The sequence below is a fragment of the Silurus meridionalis genome, chromosome 11 (assembly GCF_014805685.1).
Source record: "Silurus meridionalis isolate SWU-2019-XX chromosome 11, ASM1480568v1, whole genome shotgun sequence".
In the NCBI taxonomy this organism is placed as follows: Eukaryota; Metazoa; Chordata; class Actinopteri; order Siluriformes; family Siluridae; genus Silurus; species Silurus meridionalis.
In genome coordinates this window covers 13,145,388-13,163,371 of record NC_060894.1, presented here as the reverse complement: position 1 = coordinate 13,163,371, position 17,984 = coordinate 13,145,388, and the positions used below count along the sequence as shown (strand labels likewise).

The window sequence follows — 17,984 nt, the reverse complement described above, 5'->3', positions numbered from 1 at the left end:
CAGGTACCTGAACTCCTCCACCTTCTTCACCTCTTCTCCTGCAACCGCATCACCCACTGCCCTCCCTCTCATTCACACACATGTACTCTGTCTTACTCCTACTGACTTTCATTCCCCTTCTCTCCAGCGCATATCTCCACCTCTCCAGGCTCTTCTCAACCTGCTCTCTACTCTCACCACAAATCACAATATCATCTGCAAACATCATGGTCCAGGGAGACTCCTGTCTGACCTCGTCCGTCAACCTGTCCATCACCACTGCAAACAGGAAAGGGCTCAGGGCCGATCCTTGATGCAGTCCAACCTTCACCCTGAACCAGTCTGTCGTACCTACTGCACACTTCACTGCCGTCACACTGTCCTCATACATGTCCTGCACCACCCTCACATACTTCTCTGACACACCTGACTTCCTCATACAATACCACAACTCCTCTCTTGGCACTGTCGTACGCTTTCTCTAAATCCACAAATACACAATGCAATTCCTTCTGTCCTTCTCTATACTTCTCCATCAACATCCTCAAAGCAAATAAGGCATCTGTGGTGCTCTTCCTCGGCATGAAACCATACTGTTGCTCACAGATGGTCACCTCTTCTCTCAAAACTGATGCAGTGTATGAGTTCTAAAAACTACCATGTCGGAAATCTTTTACGTGGTCTTGTTTTTGTCCCAGAAGGGGCGATAAAAAAATATTCTTCTTCCTCCGGCTGCTCCCATTAGGGGTCGCCACAGCGGAATATCACTCTTCATACCCCCTGTCCTCTACATCTGCCCCCTTTAAACCAACTTACTGCATGTAAAAAAAAAAAAAAAAAAAAAAATTAAAAAAAAAAGCTGAAATCACTGGATTTAAGAATCGCCCTACGTGTTATTAAAACAATAATACGTTTGTATGTAATATGTGATTAGGAGATATATATAGTGAGAAATGAGCTGCGTAAAATAAGAAAATGCACAATGCAACAAGAATTTACACGGCTGGGACTGTACACAAGAAAAAGAGAAAAAATGGCTTTTTACATGTTCTCTACAGCACAGTGAAATTGGGAAGCAGGGATCTGAGAGCAGTCAGCCTTAAAAAAGCAGCCATTGAGCAAAGAGAGTCAAGGGCCTTACTCAATGGCAGTGGCAGCCTGGTTATACTGGGGCCTGAACCTCCAACCTTCCAATCAGTAACCCAAAGCGTTAATCCCTGTACTACCACTTATAAACTGAGAAACAAAAAAAAATAGCTGGGAAGCATAAAGATTGGAATGTGGCATGACTTTAAAAAGGCCATGTGGTCTGATACAGAGTAATGAGCATGTCAGGGTGAGTAGGGAAGTGATTTAACAATCATTGCATCATTGGGAAGTGATGCACCCACTCATTATGGAATGTCTTCTGTCCACAGAACAAGATTTTTGACAAAAGTAATGCACATGGACAAAAAAGATTTGTCAGGTATGAGTTTGTTGAAAGTGTGCCACAAACATGCACCACAAAACGTAGGTTAACAAATATAATTGCATATAATACTTGAAGCATGAGCTCTAAAGTTATCTATCATCACTTTGATTAGTTTCCCACATCCAGTTGAAATGATAAAAATAGACCAGAGTTGTTAAAAATGCCTTTACTTTAAGAATAACACATACTTAATTAAAAGAAATCATATTTAGGTCCATATGTAAATAAAACAACATTGATACACTTTTTTTTTCCAAAAACAAGCTCAATGGTCAAGCATGTTAAAGGTATGGTCATGGCTTGGGCTTGCAAGGCTGCTTCTGTATCTAATTATAATTGCAGCAAAAATAATTCCAACGTCAAAAAAAAAAATCTACCTAGTAACAGAAATGCATCTAATCAAAGTGGGAGGAGCTTCATCATGTAGAAAGAAAATAAACTAATCACACTGCCAAACAGAGGGACTTAATCAAGTGGAAGATTTTATGCTAATAAAGTCACATACCAGACCGTACCCTAAAGAAGGCTAACGTGACAAACTCATCAAAACAAATAGCTACATAGAAGCTGATAGAAGCTAAATTTAAAGCCTGGAATATACGTTTGGTGATGCCATTGGGTTGCCAGCCTGATAGCAATTGCAAGCAAGTGATATGTGACCAAATATTAATTGTTCTAATCTGTTAGAGAACTTTTACTCACCTAAAAAGTGATGTGAAAAATGCACGACTAAAAATACCATGCTGGTGCATATTGTTTAACACATTTAGAAATTAATATCATTAATTAAAATCTGATCTATTATTTTATTTCCAGCTTTTGATCTCAGACATAAATCCCTATTGTGAATTAGTATATAGTGTATTGTCCCACCTGTTACAAAAATGTCTTAGAAAACTGAGACAATAAACAGTAATAAACAAACAAACCAAAAAAAAAAAAAATCAGATTTTTTGATGTTCCTGTTTCAGCTGATGGCAGTCAGTGGTTATGATCCCACAGGAAAGGCAACCTGTACAAGTGATGATAAAAATAAAACAGCCCTTGATAAAATAATTATTTGTATTTAATTAGCTTTTATTATGTGCATATCTGTTGTAGTGTAAAAAGACTTACCTGTCAATTGTTTTACAGAACTTCATTCATTATTGCACTAATGTGCGAACACTTCTCTCAACATTTTCTTTATTACACAGTGGTTTATTAGTTGGAGTACTGAAAAATAAAACATTATATGCAATTTTTAGATGAAGTAATGTGTGTTAATTAAACTTAGTCAAATGCAGATTACATTTTGGATCAACAACTGCAAACATTACAGTCCCTGGCAAAAGTCTTGTCGCTTATCTATTTTGTAGAAACACCTGCTATTAACCGGACTTTTAATTAATCAATTGGTTTTAGAAATAGCTCATATGAAAAGCTAAAACCCTCCCAAACGATGTTTAATGCACTGAAATAAATTAGTTTCACTGAAAAAAGTGAACTCTTAATCAAGACGGAAAGGTCAAATTATGGCAAGACAAAAGTTTTGTCGCCTATACAGAAATTAAACAAATGTACTGCAAATACAAAAATATGTCAGCAAATTAAGTAGTGGTGCTGTGAGATCGAAATTTAATATCTTGTATGACTTCCATGAGCTTGAAGGACTCTATGTGGTTTGGCAAGGATTCATTCAATTTATTGATGAAGTCATCAGGAAAAGCAAAGAAAGAGGTTTTGCATGCCTCCCAGATTTCATCAATATTCTTAGGTTTTGTCTTCCATGCTTCCTCTTTCATCCTAACCCACATATGCTCAATTATGTTCATGTCTGGTGACTGGGCTGGCCAATCCTGAAGCATCTTGATCATCCTTGCCTTGAGGAACTTTGATGTGAAGATGGAAGTATGCGATGGAGCACCATCCTGCTGCAGAATTTGGCCTCTTTTATGGTTGGGAATAAGAGATAGCTAAGATTTCTTGGTATTTTAGACTATTGATGTTGCCTTCCACCCTGCAGATCTTTCGCACACCCCCATACTGGATGTAACCCCAGACCATGATTTTTCCGCCACCAAACTTCACTGTTTTCTGGGTGAATCTCGGATCTATGCGGGCTTTAGTAGGTCTCCCGCAATATTTGTGGCAACTGTTTTGTAATTCAACAGAAGATTCATCTGAAAAATCCACCTTCTGCCACTTTTCCAGCGTCCATCCTTTCAGCAGGCTGTGGGCCTTGGCAAATGCCACAGGGTTTTTCAATTGTCTTTTGTTTAGTGCTGGCTTCTGAGCATCGATTCCACCATGGAGGCCATTTTGAGACAGAATCCGACAAACTGTTCTGGTTGACACAGGGACTTCAGGTGATCAGGTTTCGTGGAGCTCTGCTGCAGTGGAAAATGGGCGGGCCTTGGATTTTTGAGTCAACAAACGGTCCTCTCGAGCAGTTGTCTTGCGGGGTCTGCCTGACCTGGGCTTGTCAAAAACATCTCCAGTCTCTTCAAATCTTTTTTTATCCACTGTACTTGACACTGAGACACATTGAAGGTGTCTGCCTCATCAGCAGTGGATCTGGTCTTCAGTCTCTAGATAATCACAACTTTATTCTCAGGGTGAATCTTAGGCATGTTTGCAGAGGTGTAGTTGCAGTTGATGTGAAGGTCTAGTGTACTGGGGTTCTTTTTATACACACCTGAGACCTAATTAATTCATTATTAGTCACAGGTGAAGCTCATATCACAAGGCGACAACACTTACTGTACGTCTTTGCAAAAATGGACTCAATGGGCTTTACCAAGCTGTGAATATTAGAATACTTTTTGACAGTTTAATTTTGCACTGAAACATTATTACAAAAACTGTTGGGATTAAAATGAGCCATTTCTTGTAAAAAAAAAAAAAATCTTGATTAGAAATATATTTCAGCGGCACTTCAGGTCAATTTGTACACAAGCGACAAGACTTTTGTCAGGGACTGTATATTGTTTGGGATTCTGCATTATCTTAGCTATCCTATAGTAAATTGCTTAATCTTTTCTTTTTTTCCCCTGACCAATAATCTGTAAAAACAATTAAAAAAGTTTGATATTTCCTTTTTTTGTTGAGAAAAATAAACATTAAAAATCATGTTAAAACAACTGGTATTACATTAAATGGGATACCAAACTTACATTATTTGAAACACATGCACACCTGTATATTTGTGCAATAATAATTGAATAATAAATCAATTCACCCATTTTTATGACATAAGGGTAACTCCTCAAAGGAGGAGTGATTACCAAAGAGGATGTTTAGGTTTGAAAATGTTAGAAACTCTGTAATAAAAAACAAACAAACAGTTAATCTCAAATGCAAATTAATTACCACCTTATTTTAAGTTTTTGAGGGTTTACATGTAGTTTTATGGGACTTTTTCTTGGTGACCTATAGACAGAAACAAAGAAAAAAAGAAAAAAGTACGATATTTTTGAAAGATTTCAACATAAAATCATAGTTGATCATTTTCAAATAACATTTGAACCTAGGTGCAAGTCCATTAGCATAAAATTGGCTTTTTACTAGCATATTTTTAGCATTACATACTTCATCTATTTAATGCCAGCAGATGTGTCCTTGCCCATGTTAGTTTCTGAACCTGACAAAATTACGATCAAAAAGCAGCAAAAATAAAAACTGTACTAAAATGTATTACAATTCTTGCCAATGTATTCAGTTTTTTTTCTCTCTCTCTTCTGTGCATCTCTTTCTCTCAGCAACACTGAAAATGACTGAAATTCTGGACTCGAACTAACGTGAAAAAATATTCATGACTTCTTAGCCATGAAATTATTGTCAAATTGGACTCACCTGCCAGGGCTAAGCCTCTTTGGTGATGGGAGGCTGCAGCGAACACGTCTTAAACTGACCTTCTGAAGGTCTACGAGAGTCACCAGAGGGGCCCTTTTTCCATACGGAGATTTCTGCAAAAAACCTGTACTTTTATGATATTGTTTTAACAAACATCAAGTTTGGTGACAAAATAAGCCATGCTTCCTTACCAAAATTTTATTAGTTGCAGTTACTTTTCTCAGCTGTACAGCCTGCAGGTCCTTAAGAGTTATTGCAACTCGTTGATCAGCCTTCGCCTAAAAAGACATTGTGAGCAAAATCAGTAAAACCCACACTGGATTTAGGGTCCATTTTCAAGGTCTCTGTAAACTGCTGCTGGGCAATAATTAGTAATTACATAAACAAAACAAACAATTAACTATTACTTTTAATATTTTATGGGATAGTACCTGCAAAGCTGAGTGACTGGTCCTACATTTAGGTACCAAAGGCAGTCTCTGAGGCACTTGACTAGGTGGTGGAAGAGGTGGAGGAGGTGGTGGTGGGGAGGGAAGAAGAGCAGTAGGTTGAGCAACAGGGCTGTGTTGATGGTGTTGCATGGAAGTTGTACAATTGCAGCCAGAACATCTTGGCTCAGGATGTAACTAAAAAAACACCACACACAACAATGCAAAAATACAAATTATTTAAAATTTCCGGTTTCTGAATCCATGTAGTGATGTGATTTCCATTCGAGAATCATGTCTGGTTTTAATGCAGTGCTGCCAGAGGGCCCAAAGATCATGGACATCTTGTCCCTTGTGCGCATATATTTTTCCATATTCTTGAAATATTTTTATGATATTGTGCACTGTAGATGATCCTATCTGATAAGAATCTGGTGTTGAAAAACATTATTGTAAAATTGTTCCAAAATTTGTAGACATAGGTCCTTATTATCAGCTGTTTCTCTTCAACAACACCATTGGCAATGGCTGACACCATTGCAATTTCTCTAAAGGAAAGACTTATACTTTTGCTGGGTTTCAAATAAGAACTGTAACTGTTCTGATATGAATAGAGTGTGTACACAATGATATGTACAGAACTGGGTGTACAAATTATTATACAATATATTACATAACCCCATGATTATTGTTAAGAATTGCATGCTTTTAAACTATATTTTTCATTTACATGTTGTCCTAACATGGAATTTTTTTTTTTATATAAACCTATCCACAAGTTCTACTAACCAGAGAATTATTACGCAGTAGGTGTAATTCCTTTTGAAGCTCCTCCACCTTCTGATGAAGAATTTCCATTCTCTGGTCAAAAACCCTCCAGAAACTTAAAGCACCACAAAATCCAATCCAGATCTTTAAAAAACAAACAAACTAAATAAGATAAGGATATAATAAAAAGATAATTTGGATTTACGAAATTATCAAATCGCTATGAACCTAAGGGCATTTGTTTACACTGTGACCATTACTGACACTTACCTGGCTGGTTATATGTTGACATTGCTGCAGAAATTTTCTGACTGCATTCAAAAACCTTTCACTTTTCTGAGAGAAGGATAATCTATCAATGTTACTATTACAGGCCTCTACAACGATCTCCAACTGTGTTCTGTCAACTGGATTCCTTTTACTAATAAAAACAGAAATAAATATAAATGACAAAGGAGTATATCAGTATGTACATCCAATATTTGCATATAAAAGCATATACAGCTATCTGTGAAAGATCTGTGCCATTTTAAATGTGAAGTAGTCAGTGCAACTGGACTTAACCATGATCACCTTTTTTTTCCTTCTTTTTCTTTTTTTTCTTTATTAAGGAACTGTTCTAAAATGTTTTTCCACCAGTAAATTGTATGTGTTTGGTTACACCTGATGTGGCTGGAAAATTATTAGGCACAAGAAGTGGTATTGTGTCTTTCCTGCAACCCCAAAACAAAGATATATTCAAGGTTCATCATTTCAAATTATAAATAGTGCATTACAGAAAAACTAAATGTAGCACAGACTTTCCTTACCTACAGTCGAGGTAAATAAATATCACCCTAAATGCATTTAATGCACAATTAAACATGTCATTGTGCAAGATTTTACAAACTCTCGAACCATGATCCAAATAACCCCTTGGCTTGTTGAAGCCATAAGATACATACAACATCTATATCCTTATAACGTATACAGTATGTCTTTTAAACGAGCCTTTCAAGCTGCACTGTGGATTCCCCTTAGTGAACTCAGTTCAGGACCTATTCAGTACAATCACCGAAAATCTTTATGACATCACCTCAATTGAAATTACCCAAATCAATAAGTGCTAGTTCAACTACAATCCAACTACATTAGTTAGGTTGTAATTGTTTTGTTGCGAGCTACATACATTATAATAAAATAAAAACTATAAGTTATGTTATGCAAGCTAAAAGAAATATTGTTGCTCTATGCGTAAAAGCAGGACTGACTACTGCCACCTGCTGGTATAAGAGAATTGTTCCCTCACTCATGGACAGAACGTAAACGCACAACCTACCAATGCCGATTAATAAAGAAATGTCCAAAATCGGCCCGAATCAAACCGTCGACCTCTAATAGACACAACCGCCAGCAAAGGACAGGAAGGGAAATTTAAAAAGACAGACTTCCTGAGATACCCAATATTTTTTCCCGGAAATGGTTTACCCCTGACAAAAGAACCATGACCACTGAAATAGACCTCTCCAGAAAAATAACTCTGGTCGGCATAATACATGGGAGTTGTGAAGTGAAAGAGAGGCTGCAAACCCATTTATATCATTTAACCATGACAATAATAACCATGACTAGCATTTAGTGATTGTGCATTATTAAGATCTACATTTTACTAAGATTAAACCCTATGTATGTCAGGTTCAACTTTACACTAGAGGTCCAATTACATTGACTTTACCATTATTACTCATAGGGAGGCATCTATACTCACACGTTTATTTGACTGTCCGATACTGGAGCTGACTGCTTGGCCTTCATGGCGAAACGTCGACTGCTGCCATTCTTTCTTCTGCGCTTCTGAAAGTGTCTGCCTAGTCGCTAAGAAATAGAAATAGATTAACACTAAAAACAGTTAACATACAGTTGTTACTTTTAGCGACACTGCAACGAGCTTTGAGGTTTTAACGTTGCAAAAGCGAGTTACATGACATAAAAGCTGCTGAAATTTTAAAGTAAAATATTACTATTACGGTCAATATATTACTCCATATACCTTTAAAAAACCATAAATAAACAATACAGTATGCATACCCCGAAGACAGCCATTTCAGGCAGCTGTGTACCGGTGGATTTTCAAAAATACTTCCGGAATTCCTCTCAGCCAATCAGAAAAGTTTCTCTCACTCACTCACACTCACACTCACTCACACACACACACACACACACACACACACACACACACACACACACACACACACACACACACACACACACAGAGAGAGAGAGAGAGCGACAGAGCGAGAGAACTTAACGGTCTGCACCTTCTGAAGTTTCAACAAACTACCGGGACTTTTATTGGTTTTTGCAGCGACAAAGTAAACCACAATCACTTAAATAATTAGTTTGATTGTCACTAATAGCTAAACAAATACAAAGTAAATTCACTATCATTTTCCAATACAAAACAACTTAATCTTAAATTTACATTTACATTTGCGTCATTTAGCAGACGCCCTTGTCCAGAGCGAAATACAAAAATCTATATAAATCTATACTGTAGTCGGAAATCAGTGTTAAACCTCTAACAGTAGCTCCTAATGTTTTCATGTAAAACATCTTGAATATGTATGTAACTATGAAACTCTCTGAAGGCAGTTTTATGTAAGAAAGAAAACGGACCGTGGTATACATTTGGCCAATCTAACATTTTAATCCCTTTATTAATGAATGAAGCTGCGTATTAAAGGTTTAGATTAAAATTATGGAATAGCAGAGAGAGAAGTTCTTTCCTGTTCTCGCATACATTAATGAATGATGCGGAAAAAACAGTAACTTCCACGCTGCTACCCCAAATTCAATTCTATTTAATTTAGTTTTTTTTTATTATTCAACTTTATTGGCATGAATGTAATACAACCCTAATTCTAAAAAGAGAATTGAGAGAATGTAAATAAAAACAGAATGCAATGATTTGAAATCTGATAAACACATTTTATTTACAATAGAACATAAACCCAGCCATTAGGGTTGCACAAGCCAGTGCACTCTTAGTGTCGGTCTCAAGCTCAGATAAATGGGGAAGGTTGCGTTAGGAAGGGCATCCAGCATAAAAAACCAAATCGAATATGCGGATCACGAATAAGAATTTCATACCAGATCGGTCGAAAAGCCTGGGTTATCATGACCACCACAGGTATTGTTAGCCAACAGGGTACCGGTGAAAATTGGGCTACTGTTGGCCGAAGGAGGAGAAGGAGAGGAGGAAGACATCTACAGAGATGGCAGGAAAAGGAAACGTGTAGGAGAGTGGAGCTCTGGCAGACGAGCTAAACACCTTTTACGCTCGTTTCAAGGCTGCAGCTAACCACGCTAGCGGTGCTAGCGGCACAACCAGCGGGCACGCCAAGAGAGCCGGAGAGGTAAACACATTCACCATCTCGGAGCATGACGTGAGGAGGGCATTCAAGAGAGTGAATACCAGGAAGGCAGCAGGACCAGATGGCGTCACAGGTCGGGTTCTGAAAGCCTGCACTGACCAGCTAGCACTGGTGTTCACTGAGATATTCAACCTCTCACTGGAACAATCTGTTGTCCCCTCATGTTTCAAACCCCAGCCCGCCTGCCTTAACTACTACCACCCTGTAGCGCTGACCTCAGTAGTGATGAAGTGCTTTGAGAGACTGGTCAGGGACTTTATCACTGCATCACTACCAGAAGATACAGTTTGCTTACCGTCAGAACCGTTCGACTAAGGATCTCCACACTACAATCAGCCACCGGGACCAAAGAAATGGGAATTACACAAAGATGCTGTTTGTGGACTACAGTTCAGCATTTAACACTATAATTCCCTCCACACTCACCTCTAAGTTGGAGGTCCTGGGACTCAGCCTGCCGCTGTGTCAATGGATCTCTAACTTCCTGACTGACAGACCACAAGCCGTACGGGTGGGAAAACACACTTCATCCACCCTCACCCTCAGCACTGGAGCTCCCCAGGGTTGTGTTCTGAGCCCCCTGCTGTACTCACTGTACACATATGACTGTGTGGCCACTTCCAACTCCACCACCATCATCAAGTTTGCTGACGACACTGTTGTGGTGGGCCGGATCTCCTACCTACAGAAGGTTAAAAACCTGGAGAGATGGTGCCAGGTGAACAACCTTCCCCTGAACGTCAGCAAGACTAAGGAGTTGATCGTGGACTTCAGCATGAAGCAGGAGCGGTCATACCAACCGCTAAACATCAACGGGACCCCAGTGAAGAGAATGGACAGTTTCCGGTACCTTGGTGTTCACATCACACAGGACCTGTCTTGGTCCTGTCACATCAACACCCTGGTGAAGAAGGCCCGGCAGTGTCTGTACCATCTGAGACGCTTAAGGGACTTTAAACTAGGGTTAGGGTAAACTAGGGTCAGGTGCTAAAGACTTTCTACACCTGCACCACTGAGAGCGTTCTGAAGGGTAGCATCACTTCCTGGTTCGGGAACAGCACCATGCAGGACAGGCGAGCCCTCCAGAGGGTGGTGCGTTCAGCTAAACATACCATCCACACCGAGCTGCCTAACCTGCAGGACATCTACAGCACGAGGTGCCGGACCAGAGCCAGGAAGATTGTGAAGGACCTCAGCCATCCCAACAATGGACTTTTCTCTTTGTTGCGTTCGGGGAAACGCTTCCGCTCCCTGAAAGCGAACACAGAGAGAATGAGGAGAAGCTTCTTCCCGCAGGCCATTTGGAGTTTAAACCAGAAAAACACCCAGGATCTAAAAAACTGGCCCACTCTCTCCATCATCAGACCTTTTTTTCCCTGCACATATCTCACTTTTCGTGCTACGACACTTTAGACACTGGACTCGCACAGCACAGCGCACTTTACATTTCATATTTTTTATATTCTTTTTTTTATACCACACCATTCCGCACAAGGACACTTTACACCACACCTTACTGCACATGGACACTTATGGACACTTTACACCACACCAGACCGCACACGGACACTTTATGGACAATCAAAAACCATGCTTAACTTGTTTACTGTTTAACTGCACACTGCCATAAGCATTTATATATATATATCATATATTTATATATATCTTTATATCCTCATATATTCTTTTTTTTATATATTTTTTTATTTTATTTATCTGCCTTCTTTTTCTTTGTTTTTCTTTATTTTTTTTTTATTCTCCTTTTTCACCCCAATTTATTCCCTAATGCCGGACCGTCGTAAAAAGCATTTCACTGCATGTCGTACCCTGTATGTATGTGACAAATAAAATTTGATTTGATTTGATTTGACTTTAAATGTGGGTACTATGACTGGTGAAGGGGAAGAGGTAGCTGATATGATAAACAGGAGAAAGGTAGACATGTTGTGTGTTTAGGAGCCCAAGTGGAAAGGGAGTTAGTCCAGGAACATTGGCGGTGGGTTTAAACTGTTCTATCATGGTGTGGATGGAAAGAGAAATGGTGTAGGGGTGATTCTGAAGTAGGAGTACAGTAAGAGTGTAGTGGAGGTGAAGAGAGTTTCTGATAGGGTGATAAATGTGAAGCTGGAAGTTAAAGGGGTGATGAAAATTGCCATCAGTGCTTATGCTCCACAAGTCGGCTGTGAGATGGAGGAGAAGGAAAAATTCTGGAGTGAATTAAATGAAGTGGTAGAGGGTGTACCTAGGAATGTACGACTGGTGATTGGGGAACACTTTAATGGGCATGTAGATGAAGGAAACAGAGGTATGGCTTTCAGGAGAGGAATGTGGAAGGGAAGATGGTGGTAGATTTTGCTTAAAAGGATGGAAATGGCAGCGGTGAATATGTATTTTAAGAAGTAGGATGATCATAGGGTGATGTATAAGAGTGAAGGAAGGTGCACACAAGTGGATTTTGTTCTATGCAGGAGATGCAACCTGAAGGAGATTGCAGACTGTAAGGTGTTGGCAGGGGGCAGTGTAGCTAGACAGCATCAGATGGTGGCCTGTAGGATGGTTTTGGAGGCGAAGAAAAAGAGTGACTGAAAGAAGAATAAGATGGTGGAAACTGAAGGAGGAAGTAGTGGACTGTAGTGTGAGATTCAGGGAAAAGGTCAGACAGGGGCCTGTCGGTGGTGAAGAGATGATGGATGATTGGGCAACTACTGCAGGAGTGATAAGGAAGGCAGCTAGAAAGGTACTTGGTGTGACATCTGGAAATAGAAAGGAAGACAAAGAGACGTGGTGGTGGAATGAGAAAGTGCAGGAAAGCATAAGGAGAAAGAGGTTGGCAAAACAGCATTGTGATCGACAGAGTGATGAGAAAAGTAGGCAGGAGTTCAAGGAGATGCCGCAGCAGGTAAAGAGGGATGTAGCGAAAGCCAAGAAAAAGGCATATGATGAGCTGTATGTGAAGTTAGACACTAAGGAAGGAGAAAAGGATTTATCCCGATTGGCCAGGCAGAGGGCAGGGAAGAATGTGCTGCAGGTTAGAGCAATAAAGGATGGAGATGGAAATTAGTTGACTAGTGAGGAGAGTGTGTCAAGAAGATGAAGGGAGTATTTTGAGCTGCTGCTGAAAGAGGAAAATGAGAAAGAGAGAATGTTGGATGGTGTGGAGATGGTGAAGCAGGAAGTGGATAGGATTAGTAAGGAGGAAGTGAGAGCACCGATTAAGAGGATGAAGAGTGGAATGTCGGTTGGACCAGATGAAATACCGGTAGAAGCATGAGTTGTTTAGGAGAGATGGCAGTGGAGTTTTAAACCAGATTGTTTAACAAGATTCTGGAAGGTGGGAGGATGCCTGAGGAATGGAGAAGGAGTGTGCTGGTACCGATCTTTAAGAATAAGGGAGATGTGCAGACCTGCAGTAACTACAGGGGAATAGAGTTGATCAGTCACACCAGGAAGTTATGGGAAAGTGTAGTGGAAGCCAGGCTGAGAGAAGAGGTGACCATCTATGAGCAACAGTATGGTTTACTGCAGAGGAAGCGCACCACAGACGCATTATTTGTTATGAGAACGTTGATAAAGTATAGAGAAGTTAAGAAGGAGTTGCATTGTGTGTTTGTGACTTAAGAGAAAGCGTATGACATGGTGGCAAGAGAGGAGTTGTGGTATTGTATGAGGAAGTCAGGTGTGTCAGATATGTATATCAGGGTGGGGCAGGACATGTATGAGGACAGTGTGACAGCAGTGAAGTGTGCAGTAGGAAAAAAATCCCACTCTCTATTATATGTATTCTTTATTATATGAAAAATATATGTATGCATACCTAAAATAATTGTGTAAGTAGAAAAAACAAAAAACGCAAAAATGCATTTAGAAACAGTCATCTCACCTACTCTACACACACGAGTCAGGTGTGTGTCTGTAGCTCAATTAATGTTCAACTCCATTAAGTAGGGTATTTTATTCACTTTAAATAAAGCAATTCTCTTTAATGTAGTTGATGCAGACTCATTCATAAATTAGTTGCAGCAAAAATGCTGATTACCGATGTAATTTTCCATGAATCTGCTCTATTAGCGATTAAAATATGACTTATCTAGTTAACGTTAGCTTGTTTACGATAGCTTGTAGCATAGTGCACTGCAGCTAACACGCCAAAGCCGTTTCCCACGCAGTGTTTTATTTGGGACGACTTGGTATAATGTTAATTTAACACTTACGGTCACAATTAGCATATTGTTTATCTGTGTATTTACTAAATGAGCACTGTGCTACGTCCGAACTGACCCCACTGTATTTTTATAATCAATTTCTATTCTGTTCTGTTCTTAAGTGTCTTAATTAATTTGTAAATAAAATGTTAAACCTTTTTTTTAATTCCTTGTTTTTATTGTTGTGATTATTTTTTTATGATAGTTTTACTTTATTTATGTAAAGCAGTTTGAATTACCATTGTAATTGATGCAGTCTCCATGCTACAATAATAATGATAGAAACAAAGATTTTCACTGTGGGAACACTGTGTCTTTATACTGTTAGTACAATTTGACTGTATTATTTGTGTCCCCCTTCAAAAATTGCTCATGAGAAATATTATATTTATTGTCCCCCCCATGACAATACGCCCATGACAGTACGTGCTGGAGAGAAGGGGAATGAAATTCAGCAGGAGTAAGACAAAGTGCATGTGTGTGAATTTCAGGGAGAAGAGGTGGAGAAGGTGGGAGAGTTAAGGTACCTGGGGTCAACAGTGCAAAGTAATAGAGAGTGTGTTAGAGAAGTAAAGAAAAGAGTGCAGGCTGGGTGGAGTGGGTGGAGAAGAGTGAAAGGAGTGATTTGTGATAGTAGGGTATCTGCAAGAGTGAAAGGGAAAGTTTATACGACTGTGGTAAAATCTGCGATGTTGTATGGATTAGAGACAGTGTCATTGAGTAAAAGACAGGAGGCGGAGCTGGAGGTAGCAGAGCCGAAGATGCTAAGATTTTTATTGGGAGTGACAAGAATGGACAGGATTAGAAATTACTTTTTTAGAAGGACAGCGCGTGTGAGACATTTTGGAGACAAGGTGAGGGAGGCGAGATTGAGATGGTTCGGACATGTGCAGAGGAGGAACATGGGGTATATCGGTAGGAGAATGCTGAGGATGGAGCCACCAGGAAGGAGGAAAAGAGAAAGACCAAGGAGGAGGTTCATGGATGTGGTGAGGGAAGACATGCAGGTAGTTGGTGTAAAAGAGGTAGATGTAGAGAACAAAGGGGTATGGAGACGGATGATCTGCTGTGGCGACCCCTAAAGGGAAAAGCCGAAAGAAGAAGAAGAAGATTTACAATAGAAAATGGATGGCAACAAAAGTTTAAATTGAGAAAATGTAACATTTAAAGGAAAAGACTCGTAGCCATGTTTTCCACTGTGTATCATCCTCTCTTCTTTTAAGAACAGTCTATATACATCTGGAAACTGAGGAGAACATTTGCTGGAGTTTTGGGAAAGGAATGCTGTTCTATTCATGTGTGATACAGTATACCTGTTTTTTTTTTTTTTTTTATTATGCCCTGATCCTAAAACCATGCAAAGTTGGTATACTTTCATTATATTTAATCATCATTTAAATGACTGATATATATATATATATATATATACACACACACACATACATATACATACACACACACATACATATATACATATATATATATATATATATATATATATATATATATATATATATATATATATATATATATATATATATATATATATATATATATGTATGTGTGTGTGTGTGTGTGTGTGTGTGTGTGTGTGTGTGTGTGTGTGTGTGTGTGTGTATATATATATATACACATGCGGGCGTGCGTGCGTGTGGGGGGATCTTAGAGTTAAACACAGCATACTCTGCATTCTCCACAAAAACCCTTAAAGCTATAACTCCCTGAGCAAGAAAAGTGTACAATTTGGCTACAGACAGAAAATTATATTTTTAGGAGGCATTTAATGTTTAAATAAAGTTTCAAACTATTCTATAAATTATTCCATAAAAACACTCCTTAGATGATTTTGAATATGAATGCCGATTTTCCACAATTACACAGTGTGGTGTACACTGTAAAAAAAAAAATCCTGTCAAATTTACGGTAACAAACTGGCAGCGGTAGAGGCTGTAGTGGTGGTCGGCTGTTGCAACACCAAATACCTCAGCAAAGTGGCTGGTGAAACGGGAGCATGTTGTGATGATTTCCCGATTGGCACTCCACATCGCGCTCGGCCCTGACAGAGCATTCCCGCTTACTAGCGAGTTGAGGAAAATGGTGCAGCCGTGCTGGAGCCAGTGCGAACGCCTCCCGGTGAGCGGCAACCTTGAATGGATCTGTGATTGGAGCTGGTTGGGGATCCAGCAATGTCCGATCTTCTGTCATGGATAGACCAGGCGTCAGAAACTGGGAGTAGCACAGAATGTCTTTTATTGTCTTAACATACACACACAACAGAGGTGACTGGAGCAAATTATAACCTTAACTGAGTGCTCCCTTAGAAGCATAGCCAGGAGCATGGACGCACAGGGAACAAGAGAGGTAGGGAGTCCGGGTGATCTATGGTCGTAACTGGTAGTGAGTAAAGGGGAATAGAGACCTTATATAGGGGACAGGTAAATGGAGGACAGGTGTGGGTGATTAGTAGTAGGAGGACAGGTGTAGGTGATTTGTAGTAGGAGGACAGGTGTAGGTGATTTGTAGGAGGGAGAGGCTGAGTGAGAGTGTGAGCATTGGAGGGAGGCGTGCCTGGTGGTTCTCTGATAATAATGGAGATCAGGGTTTGCTTTAGTGTTGCTCTTGAACTTTGACCTTTTAAAATTAGTTTTTTAAAGAAAAAAAAAACAGAACAAAAATAAAAGAGATCAGATCAGGTCTGGTCAGGTCTAGTAAAAAGTCATAACAAAATAAATAACAAAAATTATTATAACAAAAAATGAAGAAATTCATTAAATTCATTAAAAATTCATTAAAAATTTTATTTATTTTAGTAATTTAATACAAAATGTGAAACTCGTATATTATATAGATTCGTCATTAATGCCCTTTTATGCGTTATGGTCTATACAAACACAAAACTGACTTGAACACAAAGTAATTTTTTTAACACTATTTTATTTAAGTCAGACCAGCACAAACTGAATATATCACAAGGATTTCTGAAATAAATATCAAAACAAGCTGTAAGATATCCTTGATCACTAGTCCTAGATTAGGTTGACCCAGAACACTCAGTTCTTGTCTATATCCTCTCTTTATACGCTTACGCTGTGAGAATACCCAAACTGTCGCCTTTTGGTATGGCTAATCCACGCTGAAATAATATATTCAGAATCAAAAAGTAAAGTGGCTTCTGCATCATAAAAGCTGTTGTGTTAAACCCTTAAAAATGTTCCTTTCACATCTTAAGTATGAAAACTATCAACAATTATTTTAACACAAAAAACAGTTTAACAGTAAAAAACATAACACAAAACATTTTGAAATAAATAAATGAAAGCAATCTGAATTATTCAGAATCAATTCGGAGAAACTCAGCACCAAAAAACTGCTATTATTGACAACCATAAATGATATGCTTTAAAAAAAAAACAACATAAACAATATAAAAGCTGTTTAAAATGAAATCTATGAGCAAATTTCAAACTAACCACAAATTAAAAGTTGCATGTCACCAACTTATGTAAAGTAAGCTGTGTGTATTCAAAGTGCAAAATCTGCTGTTGTATATGTCCATAAAAATGTAAAAAAAACCAAACAAACAAACAAAAAACCCAGCATTTATCCTAGCAATACAATGTAATGCATTTTATAAGGCATAAAATTTGTGTTTATTAGCTGCATTTTTCTTCTGAGAAATTTCCTTTTTGTTGTCGAACCAGAAAGACACAGCTTACATTTGACTAAAAGGTTTTTGTCATTATGCTCAACTAAAGTGAAATAATGAGCACATTTCCTTTTGATAAACTCGTCTTGCTCTCACCTCGACACGCCATTACTGCTGCACATACTTGAATAAACGGAAACACACCCACAGTGCGTCTTCTTCCTGTTTACAGTGGTTCAT

At 38.8% G+C, this 17,984-nt stretch overlaps 1 protein-coding gene across 4 annotated transcripts; it reads right to left on the bottom strand.

Moving 5' to 3' along the window:
- Positions 1 to 1,604: 1,604 nt before the first annotated feature.
- On the bottom strand, positions 1,605 to 16,477 carry prr11 (proline rich 11). 4 transcript variants are annotated; one of them, XM_046862059.1, is made up of 11 exons: positions 16,399 to 16,477; positions 16,081 to 16,296; positions 8,231 to 8,337; positions 6,754 to 6,904; positions 6,505 to 6,627; positions 5,719 to 5,913; positions 5,479 to 5,565; positions 5,288 to 5,400; positions 4,808 to 4,864; positions 2,570 to 2,668; positions 1,605 to 2,465 (listed from the first exon to the last, which is right to left on the bottom strand). In XM_046862059.1, exons 1-10 carry the CDS (start codon positions 16,435 to 16,437, stop codon positions 2,599 to 2,601), a joined length of 1,158 nt encoding a protein of 385 aa, XP_046718015.1. In that variant the 5' UTR covers positions 16,438 to 16,477; the 3' UTR covers positions 1,605 to 2,465; positions 2,570 to 2,598. The 4 variants fall into 4 exon arrangements, with proteins under 4 accessions (XP_046718015.1, XP_046718016.1, XP_046718017.1 ...); XM_046862060.1 differs by having other exon boundaries at positions 16,081 to 16,293; XM_046862061.1 differs by having other exon boundaries at positions 16,081 to 16,324; positions 16,399 to 16,450.
- Between the last annotated feature and the right edge of the window lie 1,507 nt (positions 16,478 to 17,984).

Bases quoted from the DNA above. Each gene is read 5' to 3' on its own strand.
- prr11 (XM_046862059.1), bottom strand. From the start codon at position 16,437: ATGCTCCTGGCTATGCTTCTAAGGGAGCACTCAGTTAAG. The intron at 4,865-5,287 runs GTGAGTCCAATT...TTCTGTCTATAG, and splicing joins AAGAGGCTTAGCCCTGGCAG to GTCACCAAGAAAAAGTCCCA. The intron at 2,669-4,807 runs GTGGTAATTAAT...TTTATTTTTCAG, and splicing joins CCTCAAAAACTTAAAATAAG to TACTCCAACTAATAAACCAC.